The sequence below is a fragment of the Pundamilia nyererei genome, unplaced genomic scaffold (assembly GCF_000239375.1).
Source record: "Pundamilia nyererei isolate P.nyererei 1_Seehausen unplaced genomic scaffold, PunNye1.0 scaffold00046, whole genome shotgun sequence".
Taxonomy (NCBI): Eukaryota; Metazoa; Chordata; class Actinopteri; order Cichliformes; family Cichlidae; genus Pundamilia; species Pundamilia nyererei.
The window spans coordinates 2,177,903-2,202,734 of record NW_005187447.1 but is presented as its reverse complement, the minus strand read 5'-3'; the positions used below and the strand labels follow the sequence as shown (position 1 = coordinate 2,202,734).

Below are 24,832 nucleotides of genomic sequence, written 5' to 3'. Positions count from 1 at the left end.
CATATTTTGCTTCTTTCAACATAACGACATCCCCTGTAAGCCCAAGAAAATTACCTTGCTAATGCTCAGTGCAGTATGAAGAGCTCTGACCTCCTTGAGGACATTGACTGCTAGCCTGCGCGTGGCAGGGCGGCAGCTACAAAGCACCACCAGTGCCAAACCTTCCACCACATGCACCACACCTAAAGGAAGGTTACGCTCCAAGGACAGAGAACGGCCACTGCTTGAGCTCTGTTAAAAATAACATTTAATTTATTTTAAACATGTTTGTCAGGCAACATAAAACCAATGAATACAAACTACACTGGTGATCCAAAAACCAACCTGTGAATCGTGGCTTTTATTGCTGCTCTGCACTGCCTGCTTCCACTGGATGATGAGCTGTAGAAGCATCTTTACTGCATTGTCCAGCAGTGTGGGATGAACGTCAGTCACCTCTCTGACTATGAAGTAGACAAAACCTGAGAGTACATCTTCTCGCCATTCTGGGAAATCCACCATCAGGGCCTGAAGAGTAGTAAAGGCAAGGCCACGCAGTTCTTCATCCATGTGGATGGTTAGTCTAGAGGAAGAGAGAGACCCAACAGGAAGATGGATATTAAAAGACATGATGTGTGCAGCAATGTGTCTGCAGAAAGGTTGGCGGGGGTCAATTACTTGGCTAGAAGCTCTATTAGGTCTTGTCTGCTCATGCCATCTGGTATCAGTCTTGGGATGGCGGCCACACACGTTCGGAATAGATCGATCTTTGGCTTCCTCTCTCCCCTGCAGGACAGACAATTTATGAGAACCTGTTAATAGGTCATACAGCACCACTCAAAGTTTATAACTGGGTCAGGGTTTCCAAACCTTTGACTGGAACTCTAAGTCCTACATAGCTGCATGGATGGCAATAGGAGAGCATAAAGCTGTTGTTACATACGTGATCATGTCCTCAGGCTCCTTGTTGGACATCTGTACATTAGTCATGCTCATGGAGCGTCCCACTTCCTTGTCCAGGTGTCGCAGGATGTTATCCAAGGCTTTTCGTACTTGCGGGTAGTATAGCGACATGCCTAGAAAAAAAGATGGTGGACAGGTTAAAAGCTGCCTCACCTTCATCAAACGTTAACTCTTATTGTAAATGTCAGCTGTTCAAGACTCAAACCCACCTATCACTTTTGCTTCTTCATCAGTGAGGGTGGTGTTGAGGAAGATCTTTTTGACACGCAGGGTGTTGCCAGAGGGCATGATGATCCCTGTAGTAGGCATTGGAGGTTCCCCGTCTTTCTGCTGTAGGCTGTCAGCAATCACCAAGAAGGCTCGCAAACCGATATTCATCCTCTGGTTGGGCAGAGAGACAAAGCGGATAAGAGATAACATACAAACATTCCCTCATTACCAGAAGCTAAAGTCTTATGTATACATTACCTCTGGATTGATGGTAAAGGTTTTGTGAGACTTGCCCACGCACAGGAGGTCATAGATAATCTCCTTCATAGCAAAGTCCAGTCTTTCCTGTAATAATCAGCAAACCCGCAATCACTAAACCACACCTCATACTCGCCTAATTTTATTTATTTTGCTGTGACTTTAAAGTATGTCATAGTTTGCGCTCCAGGCTTACCTGAGCTATGAACTGGATGATCTTGACAAAGATGTTGAGGGGGGTGTCTCTGGGTACCACACTGCGCGAGCCTTTGGGGAAAAGTGCTGAAACGATGCTGAGGAGTCGACTAGCAAGAGGAAATGGGGAAACTGTTTTTTAGCTACAAGTATTCTAATACAAAGCCTCTTAGGAAGAGGACAACAGTAGTGGGTGGCAAAAAGACTGTTTGTTGGGTACTCTGCAACTGACCTCTGCGTGACAGTGTTACTCTCACACTTGATCCTGATAATATAGACCCACAGCAGTCTGTAGAGTGACTCTAGTGCAACACGGGACATCTTTGGGTCTTTATTCTGTAGATGTCAAAAGAGAGAGAGAGAGAGAGAAGGAAAGAAAGATATAAGCCATCCATTCCATTTTGACACTTTCATTACTTACCTGAGAGAGACCAGTTTGTTGCTGTTGTCTGGAGAAACTTTGATTAAACACATTGCAATGGCATGCAAGAAACTGATGACAAAATTGTTTTGTGAGACTGCTGGTCACAAATTGATATGCGAGCACTGAACATCCACATGGTCTGATGAGCTTCATGCTTGGAGAAATTTTTAAGGTATAGTCGGCAGCAAAAGGAGGAAAATGCAGTATTACGCTGAGTACAAAGACAGTTACTGTAAGCCATGTAGAGTCATCACCGGAAAATTAACTGGGCTTTTGTAAGCAAGCTTTGTAAAATGCAAACATTCAATATTAAATGTAATTGTACATTAGTTAAGTCCTGGAGTACTCATTGTCCAGTAGATATTTCACACTTTTCTTTCTTCCAACTTGCATCCTACATCAGGTATCTATATTAACAGTATACATTTAAAGGGTCTTTGGTTCTTTAGAGCTACCAGGCTGAGAGAATGTGATGTGATCGTAGTGTGAGGGATTTTCCAGTTAATGCCTTTAGATTTTTTCACATGATTAACATGAAATTTTATTCGATATTTGATAAATGGTTTTAGGTAATTATGGCCCACACTTTTCTATAACCATTACTAAATGTCTCATCTCCCATTAGCTTTTCTTAATACACTGAACAAACTAACAAATCTGTGTATTTTTATTTAAAAACATTTAATTTAATATGGATTTCATTTTTAGTTAAATTAAGGATTCTTTATGCTATTTGTCAAAAGTAGCAAATGTCATACTAAATGTGACAAATGCTTTTGTGATTAAGGTGAAGTGAAACTTCCTGTTGTGCAAACACAAAATCTGTCACGCTTTTCGTGCCTCAATGATTGATCTAATCTTTGTATCATCTAGTCACTGAAAGACTGGTACAGTGAACGGCAGGTGACTCACAAGTGCAGCTAAAAAGAGCTGCTCAGTGTCGGCATTTTATTTTTTTAACAACATAAACTCTTGTGATAAGATGCTTTTAAAGCATGTGAATAAACTTTAATAGCTCTGTACTAAATAACACCAATAAAATAATTAAAAAAAAACAAAACTCTTATACATGCACAACATCATCATCATTTTTTTTTTCCAGTCTAACATTTGGCACTGAACACCAAAGCCACAAACCACACAACAGCTGACCTACTATGGCATTTTTAAAATGTCTTTTACTTTTGTAACATAATCAAGATGCCACAAATCGAGTACAGCCAGTGGGGCAAGTACTCGATTTGTGTGAAGGATTGAAAAAGCACCAGTGAGACTACAGTGTAGCTGTCGCTACATAAACTAAAACCCAACCCAGCAGGCAAACTAAAGGTATCACTGCGATAATGAATACATCATTAAATGCTGAAATATATTTTCCTGTCTATGCCAGACCCTCTGGTAATATATACCAGAAACACATCACTTCTGACATAATGAAATCTTACATTAATATTTAACGTAATGAACAACAGGAGTTTGCATTTTATTGCAGCACTACCGTGTGTCTACTCTTCCTGCATATGCTGTAACAGCTTGCTTGGTATACATGTGAAAGAAAAAGAGGCCACACTTTAAACACTGTGGGGCTCATATAGTCATGAACCTGTAATTACACCTGAATCATCCACATATTAAATACGCCTGATGTCTTTGATATCGTCACCAGTCTGATGACTACTATAATGTGCATTCAACGTGCTAAAAAGTACACAAATGTTAATAATTAACCAATTTTTTTTTTTAAAAACGACATATTATAGGTTAGATTCTTCTAAACCCTCTCATCACGCAGAAAGACAGAATAATCTCCACCTTTATCAACTTACACATTTATCCATCAACAACTTAAATGCAGTAACAGGTCACGCTAATTTATTAATAATATAAATAGCATACGATAACTTCCTTTACTTTGGCAATAAGTAAGTGTAGTGTGGTAGATGTCATTTCTAATGCTTTTCTTATCATATAAAAGAAACTTTTTCCGCAGGGGTTTTAGTTGTAACAGTGTTTCTATGCTGTGGCAACTAGCTTAAAGATTTAAGTACTTTTCCCACTACTGTGCATCTCACCATGCAAAAATGTATCAACAGTCAAAATGAAATTATTTAACTACAAAGACACGAAAGCAAAACACCACTGCTCATAAACACAAACCAGCTCACCCACAAAGCCTAAAGCAACAACAATAGCTTCAAGTGTGCCCTTCATTTACTGTTTTCACTGAGCAACGCTTCAATGTCACACCAGAGAACGATTAGCCTCTTCACAACTGCACTAGCCTACATCGTGATCAGGACCCTGGACCGTTAAAAGGAAGGGAGCATCAAGCTAGCCACCGTCACCAGATAACTCACCTGCAGCGTCTCAATCTGCTTTCGGATGCTGTTGTTAGACGGCATCTGGAGCGAGCCAACGTGAAAAAAAAGGGTCAAAAAACAGGAGAAAGAATGTAGGGTTTGGGGAGGGACACATGCAAGTTATAAGCAAAAACAAAGACACACAGCCTAAACAGATATGACAAGAGCAGATTAAAATCTCTTTACTCTTGTCAGTGTGACAGTATATAAATCAACTAAACCGAAAAGAAAAATAATGAACTCTTCAACATACCACTTGCATGTTGAGTAAAGTAACAGTTCATTTGTATTTGATATATTTTGATGTTATTTATTGGGAAAAAAGCAAAGTAAAATAAGGTGTGCTGTGGTTTAGAAATCAAACACACAGAGAGGGAAATTACAGAGAAAGGAATATATGCAAGGCGAACACAAGGACGGAAAAACAAAGGACAAAACAGAAAAATGCCACAATATTTGTCCATTTCACCTATTAAGCCAATGAGCAGCAACGGCCAATTCAGTTATTCCGCACAAAATCCATGCTTAACAAGTTGTATTTTAACCATGTGGGGTTCAGATTATAAAACAGGGCTGCAAAACTACAGCATAATCTCTGGAAACGTTGTGTGTATTTTTTGTCACTCCATCGTGCATTTACTACATGCAGATATATAAATAAAAGGTAAATAACTTGTATAATTATTCAACCAAGTAACATGAATTCTTGACTTTTCGCTTCAGCGTAAAGACAAAAAACTACCTCGCTCACCTGGTTGAATTTGACTTTTACCAAGTATTCAAATGATGCAATTTGTTAAGTGAAGCAGAGCCTGTACATTTACAGCTCTCAAGAGCAGCCACAAGGTTAAAAGCATGACCCGGCAAATCACTAAAATCATCACTACAGTCAAACCATAGCACGAACCCACAAGATCACAGATCTCAATCACAGAATCGCTATCAACGCTTGGGAAAATTACTGATGATAATTTTTCAATCAGAGGAAATGCAAAACAGTCACTCTAGTGAAAGAAAATGCTGGAATGAGATCACTGAAAAGACAGACGGGCATTCAAAACCACTGGATAGCAGCAGAAAGTCACAAAGACGCAAAGTGTAATTTATCCACCGGAAGATCAAACAACATCCTCAAAGGACAATCAATGCAGAATGGGAAAGACAGTCATTAAGTCAGGCAGTCAGTCAGTGATTTGGTCAATCTGCCTCTGGGTTGAATGGTCAGAAACAGGAGGAAAACAGGTTTGACCCCTTTGTAATTGGTTTACGAGGAGTGATTAACAGACCTGAGTGAAAACAGCACTTGAATTAACATAGTATGCATTGTGCATTACAGTTTACATTTCATTACAGGTTTACTTTAAATGTACAGCATATAAAAGTGCTAGAGTCGCATCTTTGAAATTAGCTGTAGATGCACAACCAAATACAATAATTTTTGCTTACACATTTCCATTTTGTCCACTTTTGAGTATATATGGTCCATGCATATTATATACATTAAACAAAAGCTTTACTTTGCTTTACTTTGACATGATCAAATCAAGTGCTATTCCTGTCCAGATCTGGTTTATTGATAATGGAGGGGAAAACACATTTTGATACTGAGACAGAACCACAGAGCACACCCTTGACAACAAAGACAACATCTTCGATCAACATATCAGTATCAGGATACCAAGATTTTGTTTACTTTTGATAAAATAATTAATATAAAGGTTATTTCTAAGAAAAAAATTGTATGGTTCCTTTGCGCTACCATAAAAACACCAGAATATCATTTTCAGACTTGAACTGAATTAGAAAAAGTGTAGTGACTTTAAAATACCTTAATATAAATCTACTGTTGAATTCAACCTTTGTGAATTGAACTGGATTGTAAAGGATGATGCTAACATTACCTTGAGGTGCGAGAGGCAATTTTGCAGGAAGATGTGCCAGTTGTTGAGAAAGAACTGCTTCTGACTGACACACAGCAAGCATGTCACCAGGGGATACAGAGCCTGGGGAGAAAGACTGTGTCAGAATCAAAATAAACAGGTTTTCTCGCGAGGTCTGAATTTTTTGTATGTGCTTCTGATCTGAAAACAAAAAGGTCTCTTACACTAAACACAGACCAAAAGCAAAGACAGTATCACAAGCTGAGACCAAAAGATCTATTTATCGCAGTCTGCACAATACTAAAACTGCTGGAAGCATCATCAACATAACATGTTACATTAGACAGGGATGAAAAAACAGAAAATCAAGGCCTGCCTTTAGAAAAGAAAATATAATGGACAAAGATGAGAGACCGTATTTATTTATTTTAAACATAGCATTATCTGGATGATAACGTCAGACTTGGTGGTCTGGGGGCAAAATAATGGTGTTGACAAAATAAAAGAAGAGTGATAAGATAAGATTCGGTTTCCAATAGCACAGCACCGACAGAAGTTAATATTATATATATATATATACACACATATATAAATAGAGAGACATATATAAATAAAATATACGAAAGGGATAAATAGAATAGAGTGTGAGACAAAAAGAAAAGGAAGTGTTAAAAATTTGAAGTAAACAGGGTCAGGGCTGAAGAGGAAGAGAGGAAAGAATAGATGTCAGTGTTATTACCAAAGAGTGCTTCTTTCTAGAACTAAGGTCAAATGTTGTCTGGTAGAGCATCTCCACAAAGGTTTTTAAGCATGGCACGTTGACTTCATTTTTCACTGCCTGGAGGATGAACCGAACATTAGTTTGGCAAAATGAGATTCAGACTTAATGTTTACGCAACAGTCCAAAATTACACAATGCTTTGCTGGTTACTCACAGCAGCGACGGGGATGAGAATCTCGACAAAAAGGCCAGCAAGAGCGTGCTTTATGTCTTTATCCTTCACCTCCAGGAAATACTGGGCACATTCCTAGGAAGGATACCAAGGGCATGCATGTAAACAAGAATGCAGCGGATACAAACTAGCCAAACATCATGAAGACGTGTCACTACACTCCATTTACATGAGTTAAACAGAAAATTGAAAAATAAATAAATCACAGGCCTGGACCCAAGCAAAATATATAGACAGACCTAACCAGTGTGATAAGAAATGCAGTGATCAGACAATATAATTGGGTACAAGATCCTATGGGAGTAAAGGACATAAACCATAGCATGTTCCATTAAGACAGTAGGAAATTCTGATAATGGTACGACAGAACAGCGAGTGGTTTTTTTTCCCCAACCACTGTATAAATTTTAATGAAAAAGCTAGTGCTCCATTCACAGCTCCTAGCAAAGCCTGAAATACATTTACACTCAATTCTTGGCAGACCTCACCTCTGATCGTTACTCATTTAGCTATATGAGCCATTGCTACAGAGAGCTGCTGAGTTTGAACAAAGGGGCAGCAGTTTAAAAAGAAAAAAAAAACATCTGGTACAATTCTGCAAACGCATCTAAGTTACACTTGCAGGTATACTCTGCATAAATAGTATTACTTACCTGCATAAACTGAAACGAAGCCTCAAAATCCTCCACAGGATACATTTTAACCCGAAAGAACTTCATGCCCATGATGAGACTGATAATGCTTTGGACTACGTGAGGACTCTGCTCTTTTTGCCTGAGCTCCTTCAGTTCTGTGATGAACTTCTTCCTCACTGCCTGGAACCTGAGCACAGAGGCAGAGATATATTAGCACTTACAAAAACCCTCCTAACAAGAGTTTGTACACAGTAATGTATATAGGCAACATTCTGCCTGGCAATGCACATTTAAATGCAATTACTAAAGAATGTAATTAAATGGTTTTAATTGTTCTAAAATTCAGTTGCAATATTTGTACAAACAAATGTCTAATCTCATCTATTACACTGTGCTCAATTCAGACCGTTTTCTTTTAATGAGAAATGTGAAAAACTGTAAACTATTTGTCCAGTCTTACGCTTAAAGGCACATTTCAGCTTACTCACTTTGACTGTGTAAGAACCCCTATAACCTCAGCGTACAGGTCTGCAATGATGTGCACGTTGCCAGTGTTGGGTCCACAGTACCTGGAAATTAATAAAGGATATGGCATCAAGTCAAACAACTGCTGAATTATTTAACATACATCAAAAAACTATTCACACAACAACAGAAGCACTTAAAGTAACTGTGTTTTCTTGCGGTTGACTCACGATGCTGAACAAGAGCTACTTGTGCCTTGTTTAAATGCAAATAATGAGCATTGAGCCAGTCTGCTCAAACACACATAAATAAATGACTGACTCCCTACTGCAAAGCCAAAGAGGGTATATTCATCAGCACTTTTTAGTCTGGTCTTATTCATCTGTGTCACTTCTCTGTCTGGAGCTTGATGCTTACTTACCCCTCTTTGTGTTTAAAGTGCTTGAATGCCAGGTTTAGGACTTCGTGTACCAAAACATCTGGCACTGGATGAAGAGGAATCTGTGACGTAAACACGAAATCATTAGTCTTATTAGAAGCATTGATAGTTCTCATTTGCTACCATTCATTACTCTCCCTTCAGGAGCAAAGCCAAGGACAACTCTGCCCTGGTCCCTAGGGACTGGCTCTTAGTTCAGAATGCTGCTCAGTTCTCAACAGTCCACTTTAGAAACACACTCAGCTGGGAGTTGGTATGTTGCCACTGAATTTATTAACTTTGTGCTCCCTAGTGGGAAAGCTCTGAATAGCTACACTGTAGTTCACTTCTCCACCACAACATAAACAATACAAATATATAATAAAACTGACATGTTAGTCAGCAAATCACTGATGAGTTGAATCAGGAAAAAAAGTACAGTAATTCAAACTGTCTCACAAACGATGACACCAGAAGTTAATAGTATTATTTCCCATTTGTTCCATATTCTTATTCTTGGACTTCACTAGAGCAGCTTTGCATGCTTCACAGGTTTATTTGCATTACCAAGGGGCCTTAGTGCAGCCCCTCAGTGCATCCTTAGTATGAAACAAGCTGAAATAATCCTAAAAATAGGATTGCAACCTCTTCGCGACTAGGAAAAAAACTGGTGGTTTTGTTGCCATCAGTAACCAACTGCAATTAGCTAAAGCAACCAACTGATTGCCCAGGCTGAGCATGCAACCCCTTGGGCGAATACTTTCGATTGCAAGGTGGTTGTACAGGTCCCTTGATACAAGGCCACCTGTTTCCAAACACGGGCAGTCTGACTCAGACTGATTGCAATTGCTCAATAGTTTTGCAAAGAACTGTGGCCTAATTTATAAACTCAGACAGACAACAAGCTGCAATCAATCTGAGTCAATCTGAGCTGATCTTGTCTGGAATCTGTCTCTTTTACTAGTTGGCTGCCCACTGGTTGCAAACTGGTTGCATTGTGGTTATATTCTTGTACGAAAGCCAGGGTTGCCGAGCGTTTACCTCATTTTGCAGTTAAACTGCCATCCCGCAGAAAGAATGCCACCACGTGTATAGGAATTTCTGAATTGCTACTTCAAACATAAATTATAGGGTTTCCACGGAATACTGACTGTGAGTAGTTAACGTGAATTTCTGTGCATGTCATATGGAACAAACTGACGATTTTCACCGATTCATTACAATTAATCGTAATATTATCACAAAAAGATGGTGTGTAATTGCCAACATTCAAATTGCAAGCTGATAGCAGACTGACTCCATCTTATTGCCATTTTATCAAAACACATTAGTCAAACAATAAAGTTGTTGCTCATACTAAAGTGTTGCTGTGGCTTTAACCGCCTTAGAAATTTACTCTTCCACCTTTTGTGGAAGTTTGTGAAGTTTTGCCAAAAATCTCTCTTCTGTTTCTCATTGTGTTGTTGTGTCAAAGATTGCAACAAGTGGTTGCAGACTTGGTCCCCATCTGTGAAGCAACCCATTGTCACAATAATTTTGGTCATGCAATGATTTCCAACCACTGTTTTTTTTAGTGTGACTTTACGATAAGCCAACTATTTTCTGATTTGCTGCTAATCTCAAATAAAGGGTTTGAACAGCAGAGCCAGAGCCAAGAGTATGAATAACTGTCTAAAACCAAGTGTTTTAACCAAGCTGCTTATAAGAACAGAGAATAGTTGTTTCAACCAAACAACTGGGTGCAACAAAAAGGTGGATGAGTATACTGGCTATTTATGTAATAAAACTGTACTTCATAAATCAATTACAGTGAGAAGTCTTCAATTTCACAGGAAATGCATATCTGATATACAGGACATATATCCAAAGTAACAAGGCAGTTCTACATGCAGTAAAAATATACTGCATTCTCAACCACTCACTAGTTACCGGCAAACGATCGTGTCAACAACAGGTCAAATAGGTGACTGCACTTCTTCTTCCATATGTAAACATTCGTCAACCCGACTGGTAAATTGTTTTTATAGGCAGTGTAAATCATTAAACACAGAGTGTCAGGTAACTCACCTGTTTTAGAACTTCCACTGAAACTAAACAAAAAATGAAATCTATGGCTAAGTCCCGACGCTCCAGAAGGTAATCTTTGTCCCGATGCTGTTCATCTCTGCAAAACAGGAAATATAATAAGTCAAAAGATAATCCTAAAGTAATCATTTTTGCCCATAATCTTTTTGTTTGAGAAAAGAAGGTTAAGAATGAATGAAACAATGATAAGTATCTCACCCTTTAGACTTAGTACTCGAGCGAGGCCTGTACTCATAAGACTCGTCTTCAGTGCCACTCTGCCGCCGGTACCAGTCAAACAGTGTGCGCAATAGGGAGGGCAAACAGTGTTCTGCTATTGAGCTCATAGAGCTTATTAACTGGAAAACAACAACATGCTTGTTATAACAGCTGGCTATTCCAACGAAAACTACAAAAAAATCAGCATTTGCACGATTCAAAAACTTAATCCTACACAGATTACAGTATGTGTGTAGAGAAGGCTGCTCCACAAGCAGTACTTATAACTAATGAGGAGCATTTAGGGTGAGTACAGAACACTAGTCTTAACTAAATTTCAGGGCCTTATTTAGATGTGTGACATAAACTTTTAGTTATTTCCTGGCATAATGCACCTTTGAGCATTTAAAGTGCAAAGACAGAGAGTAAGTGTCTAAGTCATAGTGCAGTGAGAGAAGACATGCAAAACACTACAAACATGGCTTTATTTAATGCAATATCAAATTACATCACTAAAAAAAACAAAGCAGGACTGTATTTAAAAGCAAATCGAAAGGATTCCAAGAAGGCACACATGCTTCTGAGGCGTTTATGTCTAAGACCACAATAACTTGCAGATCTCAGCACTGTGATTGCGTCAGTGATCATGTGAGCTGGTGCCTTCTGCCTCTGCATTAACAGGTCAGCACGCATTAACAATTTAAGAGTATATGCACATTTGTGTGTTTAAGGTACAGCACAGCATGATGAGGAGGGTGGTTGGATGACAAATGCCATGCAGGAGAGTTATGCAATTCCTCTCTCTGCCCTTATGGTGCCAGGCAGATACACTCCAGCACCCGATGCTGATTTACTGCTGAGGATGACACAGCGTTTCTACACTCTCACTTTGGCGCTCTCTATACCCATTTTCTCTCCCTCACTCACAATGGGGACAGCTGGATCTATACCACCATATCCTCATTGGCTTTGTGTTGTGCTGAACAAAGCATTCTGTAGCAGGCGCTCCTATTGTATAGAGTCCTGCACCAGCTACAGATGAGGGACAGACGAACCATTGAATGAAGCATTGATTGGGTAGAGCTGGTGTTTTAAACACAGTGCGCACACAGAGGTGTGACTGTTGTTTGTCCACGTAGGAAATGAAACTGTCAAACTCATAATAAATGCATGACGTAATCTTTACTACGGCTGAACTGACCTGGTCAAACTGTGAGTCTTCTCCTCTCTGGAGGGAACGGGACAGGGGTTTCTCCTGTTAAAGTATTGGAGAGAAAGAGACAGAACGAGAATTATTGTGTGACGAGCCCAGCAGGGATACTTTTGTTAACAGCATGATAGCAGATTGCTTAGCCCACTATTAAGCTAGTGAACCACGCTAAAATTCTTGACAGCAAAGTTAAGACTTGAGGCTACAAATATTAACCTGACAGCAACCTAATGTAAAAGACATTAAATGTACAACAATGCCGTTGCTCATTTACAATAACATTTGCCTGACAGTTAAAGACTTGGCAGTTGGTTGCAAAACAGAAGAGGCTGTCTCAGCAGTATATTGCGTCACATGTTGTGCATTAAATTACATTTCCTGTGTTTCTTTACATCTACTTTACCCCCTGTGGACTCACCAGCGGTTCAGCCATCACCATCTCGATCTTCTTCTCAGCCAGCACAGCAAACTCAGCAAATAGACTCTTGATGACAAACTCCCCGGGCTTGAGCTCAGGGTCAATGGTGATGCTCGACATGGCGGCGATGTTGTGTTTCTCCCACGAGAGGGGGGTCACCGAGGAGGGTGCACGGCGTCTACTCACGCTGCTGCTGACTGGTGCAGAAGCTGCAGAGGTGCCAGAGGGTAGAGGTTAGGAAATAATACAGTGAGAGTCAAAGCAGCATGGTCATGTTAAGAACAAGACTCTTGGAAAAAATGCAAGGTCATGCGCTCGTTCTAATCCAAACACAAGCTCAGACGTTTCCTAAAGAGGTAAAAAGTGATGAGAGAGCAATTGCAGCGCCGACTAGAACAAACGTACAATTTCCATTTGAATCGTGTCTGTTTTTAGAAAGCTCATTTTCTAAACTCATACTGCACATAATGGGTTCAAATCACCTGAAAAAGCAAACACAGGGATAATCATAATTCCTATTAGAGCCATGTCATTAGTTATTGTAATCTATCCTTAAAAAAAACAACTAAATATTTGGTTTTCTAAATCTAGAATATTACACACCAGCTCTTTCTGCTAAATTAGTCTGAAATGACTAGGGATGGGTACCGGTATCCGGTGCCATCTGACATAAACGGTAGTAACCAGACTGAAAAACAGCGCACATTTCGGTGCTTCATTTCGGTGCCTTTTTCCCCCTGAGCTGTGATACACTTTAGATTCTAACAAATCATTTTACGTTTCCAAGGATAGTAGGCGGGCCCAGGTACGTACGTTCTTTTAGAGCAGAGCTACAGGTTTAAAATGCCCAAGGCGAAGCGTCAAAGTCTGGCTGTACTTCACAGCAAAAGATGCAAACTCAGCAGCCTCCAACAAGTGCTTTAAGCTGATACTGTGATACTGTGCAAAGGAGGTAACACCTCGAATCTGATGAAACACCTGGCGACGTGAAGCGTTTTTTCCAAAACCAAGAAATGCGCCGTATTTTATAGCTTGCTGCGAGCCCTCACACCGTGCACATCTACTGCGGGTGTGGTGCCTGTTATCGGACCCGGAGTTAGCAACATCCCCCAAAAACCCGAAGAGGAGAGTCCTGGCCCCTAGCCCTGCCAGTGTAGCAGAAATGATGACGGATAATGACGGCAGCAGCAGCAGCCGTTCTTCTCTGCGTGAGTAGCTTAATGTTGTTCGTGTGTAATTCACGTTGAGTACGCTAAACACTTTATTACATTAATGCATGTAAGGTGAACTAGCAAACTAGTTACATGCGGCTGTCTTCTTGTGTCATGGCAGATACTCCCTTCACCCTCGCCAAAAAGGCTAAAATGACCAAAGAAAAAGTGGAAAACAGTTAAACATGAGAGGTTTTTGGACAAAGTTTGTGTTTTTTCCATTGTTTAAGCGCTTCCAGCCAAGAGTGATACCATATATGCCCTATAGCTGCAGAAAAGGCTAACATTGTTATCTTTTTACAAAAAAAACCCCAAAACAGCTAAACATGAGAGGTTTATGGACCAATTTTGTGTTCTCCATTCTTTAAGCACCATTTTGAGCACTGTTTAAGCACCGGCACCGTTTCAAAAGTACCGGTTTGGTACTGGTATCGGATAAAAACCTAAACGATACCCATCCCTAGAAATGACTATACCTTTTTTATACTTTACACATTTATTTATGAATCTACTTCTCTATTGTGATCGAAAGGAGCACACTGGCTACACACGACAACTTTAAGGCATAGTCTGATTGGGAAATACCCTGTGTTGCTTCCTTTCCAAGACATTAGATAAGGCTGTTGATAGCAGGCTCATATTTGTATGATAAACATGAAGCTGTATCAGCAGGAGATTAGCTAATGTTTTTACAAACACTAGAAAAGAGCTAAGTAGCCATATCTTGCTTTTTTTCCCCAGAGGTAGCAAAATTCATAAACCACCAAAAAAAAAAAAAATTGCTTTCTAGCTCATTTTATTTATACATGCTGAAATGATAAAATCATTGTATGGGTAGTTATTTGTCAGACTAGCTCTACCATGACTTGTTCAACAGAGGGATGAAGCTACTTTTTTGTGATGGTCGTATAAATTCTTCTCTTGTAGCACAACATGTCCATAAGCAAATTCTGCCAATGTTTCATTAACACTACACCCATCTGCTTTTTAACTTTTATTAGCACACCAAACCTGTTTAAATACAGATTTGTAGCTCTATATGAAAGAGAGAGAAAAAAGAAAAAAAAATCAGTATATTCCAAATATTTGCCACCACTGAGATTAAAATAGTTACAGTTAATACTGAAAATACAAAGCCAGTAATGGTAAAGTTGAAAGAAAAAAAAAAAAAAAAGACCAACAATGAAGTATCATAGAGGGGTGACTTGGATAGACAGATGGTCTGCTATACATTTACCACAATATTGACCTTTAAGGCAAAACTAAATAAATTGTAGTGGTATCTGATAGTGCAGTGGTGTTCTCCACATTTTTACAGGATTCCTTCAGTAGACCATCTTTCCTGAAACATATTTGACTTGGAAAAGCCAGGGCACTCTGCAGGTTTGCATGTGGCACAGAACATTTGGTTCTCTTATTCAAATGTTATAAGCAAATCTTTAGAAGAGTCTTAAGCTATGGCTGAAAAGCTAGAGCATGGATACACTTCTATTTTTGTCTGTCTGGCAAAAATAGAAGTGTATCCATGCTTAATGCAAATCCTATATACAATAAGATGAAATAAACACAAATCTCAAACTCAAAAGCAATAAATATCACAGCACAAAGGTTTTTACTCCACTACTCAAGGTTCAAATTATGTTCCATCTGACATAAATAAAAAAAAAAAAAATCAAATGAACCAAAAGGTCTTAATCTCTATAAAAGGAACATATAGTGGTGTTTAAATTTATGCAACTGCTGGGACACAACTTCCAGTCTAGTCTTCAATGATCTCTGCTAAGTGTATAGTTGACAGTGAATGGCCCCTTAGCCTCTTTCCCTCCCAAGAAAGCCCTTGTTCTTTCTCGTCCTGGTTATGGCCACTGATCTTGATGCTAAATCACTAACAGGCTGATTCACGTCATAGAATAATGACAGCAGTTTTCAAATTACTGTCATTACTGCAGCATAGGTAACCAAAATGTTAAATTATGCAGCCACCAAACACTACTACACTCCTGAATAAAACATACTACTTTTAGTCACATTTGCAATCATTGAGAATTTATTTATTCACTTGCTTTTGCAAGAAGGCAGTACAATTTTGATGGTGAGAAAAAGCAAAACTTCCAGAGAAAATCTATAAGGAGAACAGGGAGACATCACTGAGCTGTCTCGCCAACGAGTTCCTCATTACTTGTACCGAAACCAACTCCTCCACCTTGAAGTGCAAGTAGTGATAGCAGTCCCTGTTCTGCTATGGGTTTGGTATAAAACCACATGAGCCATGTTCCCACCGATTGCAGATGTTTGTTAGAGAAGCCATCAAAACAAAATCCTCATTGGCTGGTGGGATGTAAATTTTGAGAGAATGTGGCACTATAATCACTTTATCTCACTTATCCTGTCTTAATTATCCGAAAATTAAACTTGATTGACTCTGTAAAGGATTTGAATTATATCAAAAACTCCCACAACAGAGAAAAGGTCTGCACAGAAGTGCTGGAGCTACCTGGTAAATAAGAGGGAGAGAATTCACTGACGGGGAAAAAGTGAAGCGGAAAAGTAAAAATATATTATCCACGCCAAGAGAGCCACTGACGTTAGATACGATGTAAGTTCAAACAACATCAATCTCAAACCTTCTGTGCCTCTAAGAGACTACCTGTACAAAGTTACACTGTTACATGTATCATTTACTTGATAAAAATATAAGGCAAATGTAGTTCACGTCAGTATGCAGTAGAAGGACCACTCTCCATCACATAGTGCAAAGAGATGTGTTGTAAACCAAAATCTGCAACCACCATTCAATGAACTGAGATTCCCAGTGTTTGTGTGTATGCATGTGTCTGACACACATTCCTTTAAGGTTGATCAAAAGAGGATTAAAAGGTGGGAGTAACTTGAGGTATGGAACAATGTGCAGGCAGGAAAATAGCAGGACACCGACCGTGAGCACTCATGGATGTAAACAAGGCTGGATTTTAAACACTTACTGGATTTGGCATTTCTTAGTCCTCAACTTTTGTTTTCTTACAAAAAAAAGGGAGAAAGAAAAAAAAGAACAACAACTCTATAAAACTAAATAATCGTCTTTTTTAAGTGCAAATGAAAGTAGGGAGGTAGAAGAGGCAGCGTAGTAGCATGTATTGTGGTCATGCTGTCCAGCAGCACAGAGAGTCTTTCAAACATTTCCCTCTTTGTTTACTGTGCTCCACCAACACCCCCAGTGATGTAACACAGCTAGCTCCTAATAGCCAATCAGTGTTGCGTCCTTTACCCCCTCCATCCTTTTCGCTCCCACCCCAGTCCAACTGGATTGTGTATACTCCAACAGTGTACTTTTCCAGTCAATGAGAAAAACAAAGCAAGGCATCCTTTTTTGGGCCAAGTGTCTACATTGCTCCTCCCCCCTCTCATTCTTTCTCCCTAGGACATGCCAGTCATTAGTAGGATGCCAGGCTATGACTCTCTGCTAAAACCAACAAACGCACAAATCACAGCAGAGAAATTGAACGAAAAACAAACAAAAAAAACCCCCCAAACTATACGGTTGTTTACAAACTCCTCCAGAATTTAGGCTAACTGAAAGTTTATTAACAGAGTTTTTGACTAGGGTAAAAGCCAAAGAGTAAGTGCATTGTGATTAATGTACCTATTATTATTCAACTTTGATAGTGAGTAAACTGAATGAACTAATTGTTGATTTGATTACTGCAGCTCTCTGAGCTCTCCAGCTTTTACCTCCTTTGGCTTTATTGCTCTTCACTGCAAGCTGGCTGATTTCACATTAGCTTACACTGCTTTTACAAAAAGCAATTTAAGTATTTTAACAAAACATGGATATTTAGTGATCACATATTGCAAGAGGAAGCAATACAATAAATTACTTTATTAGTATTTTGCCACACCCTTTGCCCCGAAGTCCTGTTTCACTTCTCATTCAAAGCCAAATTTCACTTCTGGCAAGTCTAACTGTCAAAGCGTGTTTAAATGCTAATCACTGGAGAGAAGGGGGGAAGCAATACAATATTGTAGTATTAGTAGCGTTGAACCACATGTATATTCCATATCTCATCTGAATGCAAATGAGTTATTTTAAATGAATGTTCAACACTTGATGGCTCTGCAATTCCATATTTAATAACTAATGGAGAAGCTCACTTTAAGTTTAGTTTACTGCTTTAGTTTACTACCAGAGTTACGTAACTGAACTCTGGTATCTCAGTTTCTAAGAACATCATGATCTCAGGGTCAGACAGTATTGCAGTTACACTTCTAATACGGAGAAATGTTGTGCTTCTGCTAAAACGCTGCATCAGAAAATGCTCAGCGTGTTTTGTTGTGTGAGGCCTATAAAAAGTGCTTAAGAAATTGAGCGCCCTGCAGGATTACACAACTATTACAGCAGTGGCTCCACCTTGTCACAGTTAAAATAAAGCCCTCCCAAAACGCCTGCTCATGAACACTGGCAACAACAGCACAAACACACACATACGGTTGGAATGCAGAGCTGAGGGTGCGTCCTTTTTTTTTTTTTTTTTGAAACAGAGACAAAAGACTTACTGCTAGGGTTTATGTGGTGCGGCAGTGCCAGTTCTGCCATTATGTCTCGACATGCCGAGTTTTTAACAAGTTATTACTGGTGTACTCTTCACCATTATACCTTCCAAATAAAAGGGAATGTGAAAGATACACTGGAAAAATAAATGTATCACCAGAAGCTGAGGACACTTCAGTTCAAAAGAGATTAATTGAGAAACCAATAATGACATGTTCCATCATGGATGAGCAATATTCAGCAATTAAAGGCCAAACTTTGATTTCATTGAGTGTTTTAATTAAATTATTACTGGATGTTGTAATGGAGAAAGCATCACACATGCATTTAACTTAGGAGCCCTTTTTGCTATGTATAATAGTAAAGGTAGAAAGTAGTTAAAAAGGGATAAATGGAACAAAGTTGTTTACTCAACAGGTAGATGTTTTACTGCAGAGCCTTGTATTTCTGTGTGCCCTCACATACTTACAATATCTTGTGTTACTTATTTGTAAATTTCCAAGTAAGTAACACAAGAAAGACAACTGTGTTTAAGGGTAACAGCCCCAGTTAAATTCATTATAAACTCACATTTTCAAATACAAATTATTTTTGGGGGATACAATCTATAATTCTTCAAGTATTCTTCAAATACTTTTTTTTTTTTAATATAAAAGTCTTCAAGTAGGGGTGAGCGATATAAACGATATATGATAGAAACTATATAAATTTGGCCAACGATAGAGATTTTGACTATATAAAATTTACCAGACAAATAGACTCCTTGGTGATAGATTCAAAATAGAAACTGATAATTGTGTTTATGGTGAAACAGAAGAGGAGGATTTGGACCATCTATTCTTTTTGTGCAATTTTATACAAATATTTTGGTTGGATTTTCATACCTGGCTTTATTCCAGTGGGATTCAAATTACCCCATTTACCTTAAATATGATAATGTTTGGAGTGTTTTTGAAAGAAAAGAAAGCTAATTATGGTGTTAATGTGTTATTAATCTTGTGCAAGCAATTTATACATAAATGTCGTTTTCTTAAGACCAAACCAACACTAGCTTACTGGAAAAATGACTTAAACCTGTTGGTTAAATCTTTGACTTTAGTTAAAAAGAAAAAGGCTGCTTTTCTTGTTTCCTTTTTGGAAGATTTTGATTTAGTGAGTTAATAATCTGTTAAATTATGTGACCCCATCTTTATATTTTCTTTTTCCTAATATGTAAGGAATGTTTATTCTCTGAATGTGTAATATATGGTGCATTTTGTTTGTATGTAAATTTACCGCTATACCGCTCTATCGCAAAAGCGCATGTTGTTGATGACATCAAGCTGCGCCTGTTTTGGTCGAAAGCATCGCAGCGGCTACAACTATTATCGTCTGCAAATTATGCCGGGCGAGAGTGATAGCAAAGAGATGAAGCACTTTTGAAATATGGGGAAAGCCAAAAACTGCGCTTCCTCCACTTCTGTAACATTGATTCATTAATGTTGAATTCTCTTGCAGCTGCTCTATTCCCATGTTGTTGCCGTATATTAATAACTAACCTGAATGAATAATCTCAGTTGTTCTCCTGACTGAAGTTTGCCCCGTGTATAGCATCCTGCTTTGCGATTACATTTGTCCCTGACCACCAGAATCCCTCACGTTAACCTTTATCGAGTGGAAAAAAAGTTGCCGTTCATCCCCCAGCTTCACTGTGCTTAATGTTATGCTAACATAGCTGTGTCGCTAGCAATCACGTAGCACAACATTATATACCAGTTAGTCCAACTTCAGTAACCCTGCAAACACCACTGCTGTTTAGTTTCCTGTCTTCGTTTATGTTGGAAGTGACAGCAGAGCTGTACGTTTTAATTAGTTTCAAAAATCTCTCAGTCAGAGAGATTTAGGTGGAAACTAGCGAGCTAACTTCCTGTTAACTTCTAACTCCGTTAAATTTAATAAATTCTGTTTTCATGGATGCTTGGATGTTAAACTTAATTGTTACACCTGCTGAAGCAGCAACGCTGATGATTTTATTAAAGATTAAAGAATTTAGACCGTTTTTAACTCTCAGTGTTCGTTTGACTTTGGGACCTGAAACGGACGGAGTTTTGGACCCAGATTACTCCGCTAAGCTCCTCACTACGGCAGCCGTAATGCTGACAATCCATCAAAACATTTTTTAACAGATTTCTGCTCGCCAAAATCGGTTCGACATCAGTAAGCACAACCAGAATTCATACATAAGGCACACTCGATTTTTGAGAAAATTAAAGGATTTTAAGTGTGCCTTGTAGTGTGGAAAATATGTTATACAGAAAAATAGAATATATCGCGATATATATCATTACCGTACATGCTTCAAATTATATCACGATATGGATTTTAGGCCATATCGCCCAGCCCTATCTTCAAGTATTTGCTACCTTCGGGGAGAGGATTGAGACTTCCTGCAAATGTGTCTGGCTGGATGTTTACCATTCTTACATATTTCAAGGGGGGGTGGGAACAGTTACCAAGGTCAAACAATAACTGCTATGTGTTTCATGAAAAATTTGTCTTGTGATCACTGCAACCACACTCTGCTCGATTTTATAACTCACATATCCGTTTCAGGGTTAGGGGGTTCACGCCTCTCCCATCACATACTGGGTGAGGAACAGGGTAAACACTGAGCAGGTCACCAGTATAAAGACATTCAGGTCCATGGAACATTTATTTGGTTAACCTGCAAATCTTCAGACTGTCTGACAGAATAAGAGCACCTGTAGCACTTCTGATGCAGACTCAGAGAGAACATGCAAGGTTGACAAAAGAAAGACTCTTGAAATAACACTCTGCTATGTGAAAGGGGGACATGTTTCTTTTCAAAGCCAATGAAAACAGTTAGACTTTGTGCATTCTACTTTTTACAGATGTAATGCTTTTTTCCTGCAGTGCATTTGTGACAATTTCAAAAGATAGAAGTTCAACAAGCTCTCGTCCGCCTAAAAAGCTAGAAATAACTTTAACTCCCTTTAAAATTATGTATAATTTCAACACATTTTGGATGTTGCTGATACAAGTTTGCATTCTAGAAATTTAAATAGCAAACTTTTACCTAGTAGACTAAAATGACTGTGGTTATTAAATACCTAGAAACTTGTGTTGTGGTTATGGCAAACAGAAATGAAGTGTAGGTCCAACCTCGACATTCACTTAGCTAGCTCAAATTGTGCAAAATAAAACATCAATTATGTTAAAAGCACTAGATTGTATATCTTCTGGCACATAGTGATCTAAATGGCTGGCTAAATCCTCAAATATACAGTCATTGAAGTGGGGTGTAGCACATCTGTTCATGTTCACTGAAGCTTAATACACAAATTTCTCTTTGTTGGCACTCTTTGTTTTTTGGCCAGCATGCCTTTGCCATAATACACAGAATCCTGACTTGCAGAAATGGCTCCCAATAACAAGAAAACAATTTTTAAAAATAAATAAATCAAAAACTGTGATATTCTAATGCATCGAAAATTGTTAGAACTAATTAAAATGAATTTAACTGGCATGCTGATCAAAATACATAATTAATAAGTCAGTATTTTGTAACCACATTGCACGTATCTAGAAACAATATCAAAATGCACAGCATACACGGCATGAAAACTGACAAATTCCACTATGGGTGTGAGTGGCAGAGAGAAACACAGGTAATATATATTATATTATATATTTTTAAAAAAGTGTACAAAAATTGATAAATAATGTGCAAATCAATCATTTAAGTCCAAACCTGAATGATACAAATCTAAATTTAAATTTTAACCAAAACAGAATAAGTCAGGTGATTAGAGCCCAGCAGATAAGCCTTTAAAGAGGGTCTAACTATTCCTCTTCCAGACAAAAGGAACAGTGGCTCAGAGGTTGTATCGCTGAGCTAAAGCAGTCTCATCAAACACTTTTGCGTTGACGAATAATTCTGTTGCAGCCTATGTGTTGTCTTTTGTGCATTCAAGGTGAACTGTTAAACTGCATAAACAGAATTAAACTACACAACAGTTATACGTGTTACTAATGTAACTAAAAGAGGTTCGTGAAGAGTGCAGTTTACTACTTGACCTCTTTGTCCATACCTACCATTTCAATGAGACTGGAGAGACAATATCTTTTTGATTCCTGATATATTATGGGCTGCATGGGAAGCTAATAATAGGAGGCAACCAGAAGTCAGATCAATAGTAGAGAAACATTAGCTGGCCCAGAGGAAAGGAAGAAGAGGATAGCAAAACTAGGAGGACGGGGAACAGAGTAGATAGGGGAGCACTCCTAAGGAAGCGCTTAACATAGTAATTTGGATATTAAAATCAGGGGTGCGTCAGCCGCATTTTAGTATTGGCGAATTTGCTTTGATGACTCCGGTGGCATGCACTGATGTCAGCTGCTGATAATTTGCTGTTGTGGCTCATAAATTTAGAAGTCCTTGAATCCTTGTGTTTTGAGTTCAATTTCATAAACTTGCAAAACAAGGTTTCTTTGTTCCCTTCGCACAGACGTGGGGAAAAATGAAAAAACATCTATATTGACTGTTACGCAAACTGTTAACAACAGCCAGCCGAAATAACAATATTAACATTGATAATATATCTGTCCAAAATGTATAATCAGTAAATGCAGATAGCAAGTTGATAAATACAGAAAAAGTAAAAGAAAGTTAGACAAGATCTTCAAAAGAACAGAGGGAATACTTCATGTCCATCTGTGTTATGTATCAGTAGATGCTCATCAATAGAAACATTATCTTTGGGACATCCAGGAGCCAGCAGAATGATGATGAGTGCAGGAAGAAGGGCACTCTGCTGAATGAAGACTTTAATTGCACCCACTTGCATACGCATCAAACAAGGCCGACTAAACCTGCACTAAACATAATCTGTCATCTTGACAACTCCACTAATGGCCACTTTTCTTATACGGGAAGGAGATATAAGAAATCCACGCATGGAACGCACAAAGACATGTACAATGCTGCACAGGCTCTGCTGGCTGCGTGTGGCAGATAAGTCTGGTGGCAGTAAGTGCGGTATGTAAACATTTGTGCAAGCTTGGAAAGATACTCACAGCTGCTACTCCAAGACTTGAGGAGAGATTTGATGCTGATCTCAAAGAAGACAGAATCCTGCAGGCTCAGCATGGTAGCTCCCAAAAGTTAAGCTTCCCCAGAAGGCACAAATTTTACAGGTTTCCTTTCACCTTTATTTCCCAAAAGCCAAACATTCCACTCTTCTCAAAAATAAACACCTTGCACTTATCAAACTTGCAGACTCCACCAGTAGGAGCTGAGTACTAGCCTCCACAGGTGCTAGTTAAAGGCAGCATCCTGAAGAACAGTGCGAGCAGATGCTGACGGAAAACCCAAGAAGCCCTACCACTTTTTCGCTTTTGCCACCCAGTTAGCTGAAGTAAAAGTGATCAGAAAGAAGAGGAGAGAGAGTGCGCAGCCTGGCTAGTTAGAGAAGTATTCCACCCCAGAGCCTGCTGCCCACTTGCCAGTCCACAGAGTCCCTCATCCCCATTTCAGCAGAGAAAAATCCAGAAACCGAAGGACACAACTGCATGAGAACTTTTGTTCCTGAAATGAGGGAAAACAGCAGCAGAACAGTACGCGATAGAAGTCTTAACAATGTGCGGTAATATTCCTTCTCCCCTTCTCTTCCTGTGTGTATGTGTGTGTGTGTGTGTGCGCATGTGTGTGTGTGCCAGTCCTAGCCCGCTAGCACCGTCAGCCACCCTCCTCCTCCTGCCCCAAAAGCTCTCTCCCTCCCTGTTCGCTCATGGCCAGCCCCTCCTCTTCTGAGTGAGCTCTTGTTCTTTTACCGATGCCTGCTCTTTTCTCTCAGAGTGAGAGATATGGAGAGAGCTTGTTTCAACAGCAAACAGGGAGGGAGGGAGCAGTGCGTGGGGGTGGGTGATGTCATCAAAATGCTGCGAGTGTTCCCTGGCCGTGGTTCAGTAATGCATACGCATGTCAGAGCTGCTACTGTGTTGCCTCTCTGCTAGCCTATCAAAGCAATACTTCCTGTAAGCTCCGCAGCAATACTGATGCGTCATTCCAAACTGCAGTAGGAGGGAAAGGAAAGAATGGGAGGTGGATGAGGGAAAGGAAAGAGGAAGGATAGATTGAACACACCTTAACTAGTCAACCAAAATAATAAAAATATGTTCCTAAATTAAATGTGTTAAATGTATATTTCACTTTTTAAAACAGGAATATATATGACGTAATAGGAGTATGTTAATGCAACTCACTACAGTCAAGTGAGATGGATAGATGACTTGCTACCTGTTTTCTTTGGCATTATAGTGATCGAAAATAATCTTCTTGCTAAGCTAACTGCTCACACCCACAGGAATCATGGGCATTACATCACTGCCCTGTCTGAAAGCTACCAGGCATAGTAACACACAG

The 24,832-nt window shown here is 39.1% G+C and overlaps 1 protein-coding gene across 16 annotated transcripts in view; it reads right to left on the bottom strand.

Annotated features, from left to right (window-relative positions):
• Positions 1-24,832, bottom strand: part of fryl (furry homolog, like) — a 75,005-nt gene that overhangs the window by 30,748 nt on the left and 19,425 nt on the right. For 11 of the 16 annotated variants that reach the window (XM_005732323.1, XM_005732313.1, XM_005732316.1 and 8 more), the window contains 19 exons: positions 12,652-12,860; positions 12,225-12,278; positions 11,024-11,163; positions 10,808-10,904; positions 8,744-8,823; positions 8,346-8,426; positions 7,876-8,044; positions 7,205-7,297; positions 7,009-7,107; positions 6,291-6,392; positions 4,387-4,431; positions 1,838-1,941; positions 1,607-1,715; positions 1,411-1,497; positions 1,152-1,323; positions 923-1,055; positions 658-765; positions 325-562; positions 55-231 (listed from right to left, as the gene is read on the bottom strand). In XM_005732323.1, the coding sequence (XP_005732380.1) occupies positions 55-231; positions 325-562; positions 658-765; positions 923-1,055; positions 1,152-1,323; positions 1,411-1,497; positions 1,607-1,715; positions 1,838-1,941; positions 4,387-4,431; positions 6,291-6,392; positions 7,009-7,107; positions 7,205-7,297; positions 7,876-8,044; positions 8,346-8,426; positions 8,744-8,823; positions 10,808-10,904; positions 11,024-11,163; positions 12,225-12,278; positions 12,652-12,771 (2,208 nt within the window). In that variant the 5' untranslated portion in view covers positions 12,772-12,860. Of the gene's footprint in view, positions 1-54; positions 232-324; positions 563-657; positions 766-922; positions 1,056-1,151; positions 1,324-1,410; positions 1,498-1,606; positions 1,716-1,837; positions 1,942-4,386; positions 4,432-6,290; positions 6,393-7,008; positions 7,108-7,204; positions 7,298-7,875; positions 8,045-8,345; positions 8,427-8,743; positions 8,824-10,807; positions 10,905-11,023; positions 11,164-12,224; positions 12,279-12,651; positions 12,861-23,484; positions 24,228-24,832 lie in introns of those variants that run through there. The other 5 variants (XM_013910635.1, XM_013910636.1, XM_005732320.1 and 2 more) reach the window with 3 other exon arrangements.